The sequence below is a fragment of the Laetiporus sulphureus genome (assembly GCF_001632365.1).
Source record: "Laetiporus sulphureus 93-53 unplaced genomic scaffold LAESUscaffold_401, whole genome shotgun sequence".
Taxonomy (NCBI): domain Eukaryota; kingdom Fungi; phylum Basidiomycota; class Agaricomycetes; order Polyporales; family Laetiporaceae; genus Laetiporus; species Laetiporus sulphureus.
In genome coordinates this window covers 1-1,020 of record NW_024468906.1, presented here as the reverse complement: position 1 = coordinate 1,020, position 1,020 = coordinate 1, and the positions used below count along the sequence as shown (strand labels likewise).

Sequence of the window (1,020 nt, the reverse complement as noted above, 5' to 3'; positions counted from 1 at the left end):
CATACGCGTCTCAGTCTCCTCCTGTGTGTCGCCACATTTCTGAATTCTAGCAAGGTGAGCGACGTAGTGATAGTTGCTTTTCTCGCTTTCCGTCTGCCTCATATAGGAGAAGCGGAACGGCTCGAAGACGTCCAGTTCGTCGTGATTGTCCTCATCGTAGTGCATTGACATCTTCGCAGCAGTAACTAGGGTCACAGCGGGGACGGACGTGCTGTCCATCCTTCACTACATTCACCGGAAGAAGGTCCTGTCCTTCTTCCGGCTCGCTCCCCTTAGCCTCCTCATCACTTTCCGACGACTTCCGTGTATCTAGCACATCCTGCTCGAGGTCATCGTCTGCAAAGCCTTTCACATCATTCTATGAAAGAGATCTCGTTAATCGACCCCCCCCCCGGTAGCACCTGAAGACGAGACCTACGCCCGACCGTTAGCAATCAGTCCGAGACGTCTTGTTCTCCTTGTACTGTATGCGAACTGACGTCTCGCTAAATGGTACTTTCGATTGAGCTGTTCGGTCTACGGTGAATGGCATCGAAGCAATACCGTAACATGGGAGCGACTGGGTTAGAAGGCGGGTCCCAGGAGGTCGCAATTTCAGGAGTCGCCAGGAAGCTGGACATTGCTCTCGCAGCCTCGTCGACGAACGACGCATACCGGGAACCGGTATCGAACGGGGATGGTGGGTACGACAGCGGAGCGCCCCAACTTGTGGCGGTCATGGGCATAGGTGGTACATCAGACCTAACGCGTCCCGCGGTGTCAGGCGATGGAAATCGCAACGACTCACCATCGGTTCCGTTGTCATATTCTGGCGGCCCGGCTGACGATGGTGACCATGAATAGTCCTTGAGATTGAGCGCTGAATGCTCAGTTGAGCTAGCAGAGGGAAGGTGAACAACAGTGTTGCGCATGTTTGCTGGGTCAAGGCTGGTTTACCCCGTGCGAGTGTCAACCTTCACAGATATACGACCACTGCGTCATTGTGATATGTGAATGAGCTGTTTGGTGAGATGTGTACCA

The 1,020-nt window shown here is 53.8% G+C and overlaps 1 protein-coding gene across 1 annotated transcript; it reads right to left on the bottom strand.

Annotated features, from left to right (window-relative positions):
• Positions 1-485: 485 nt before the first annotated feature.
• LAESUDRAFT_765656 (uncharacterized protein) lies at positions 486-911 on the bottom strand (the record flags this gene model as incomplete). The annotated part of the gene is made up of 1 exon (XM_040913755.1): positions 486-911. The coding sequence occupies one exon, from the start codon at positions 909-911 to the stop codon at positions 486-488; it is 426 nt and encodes a 141-aa protein (XP_040757085.1).
• Between the last annotated feature and the right edge of the window lie 109 nt (positions 912-1,020).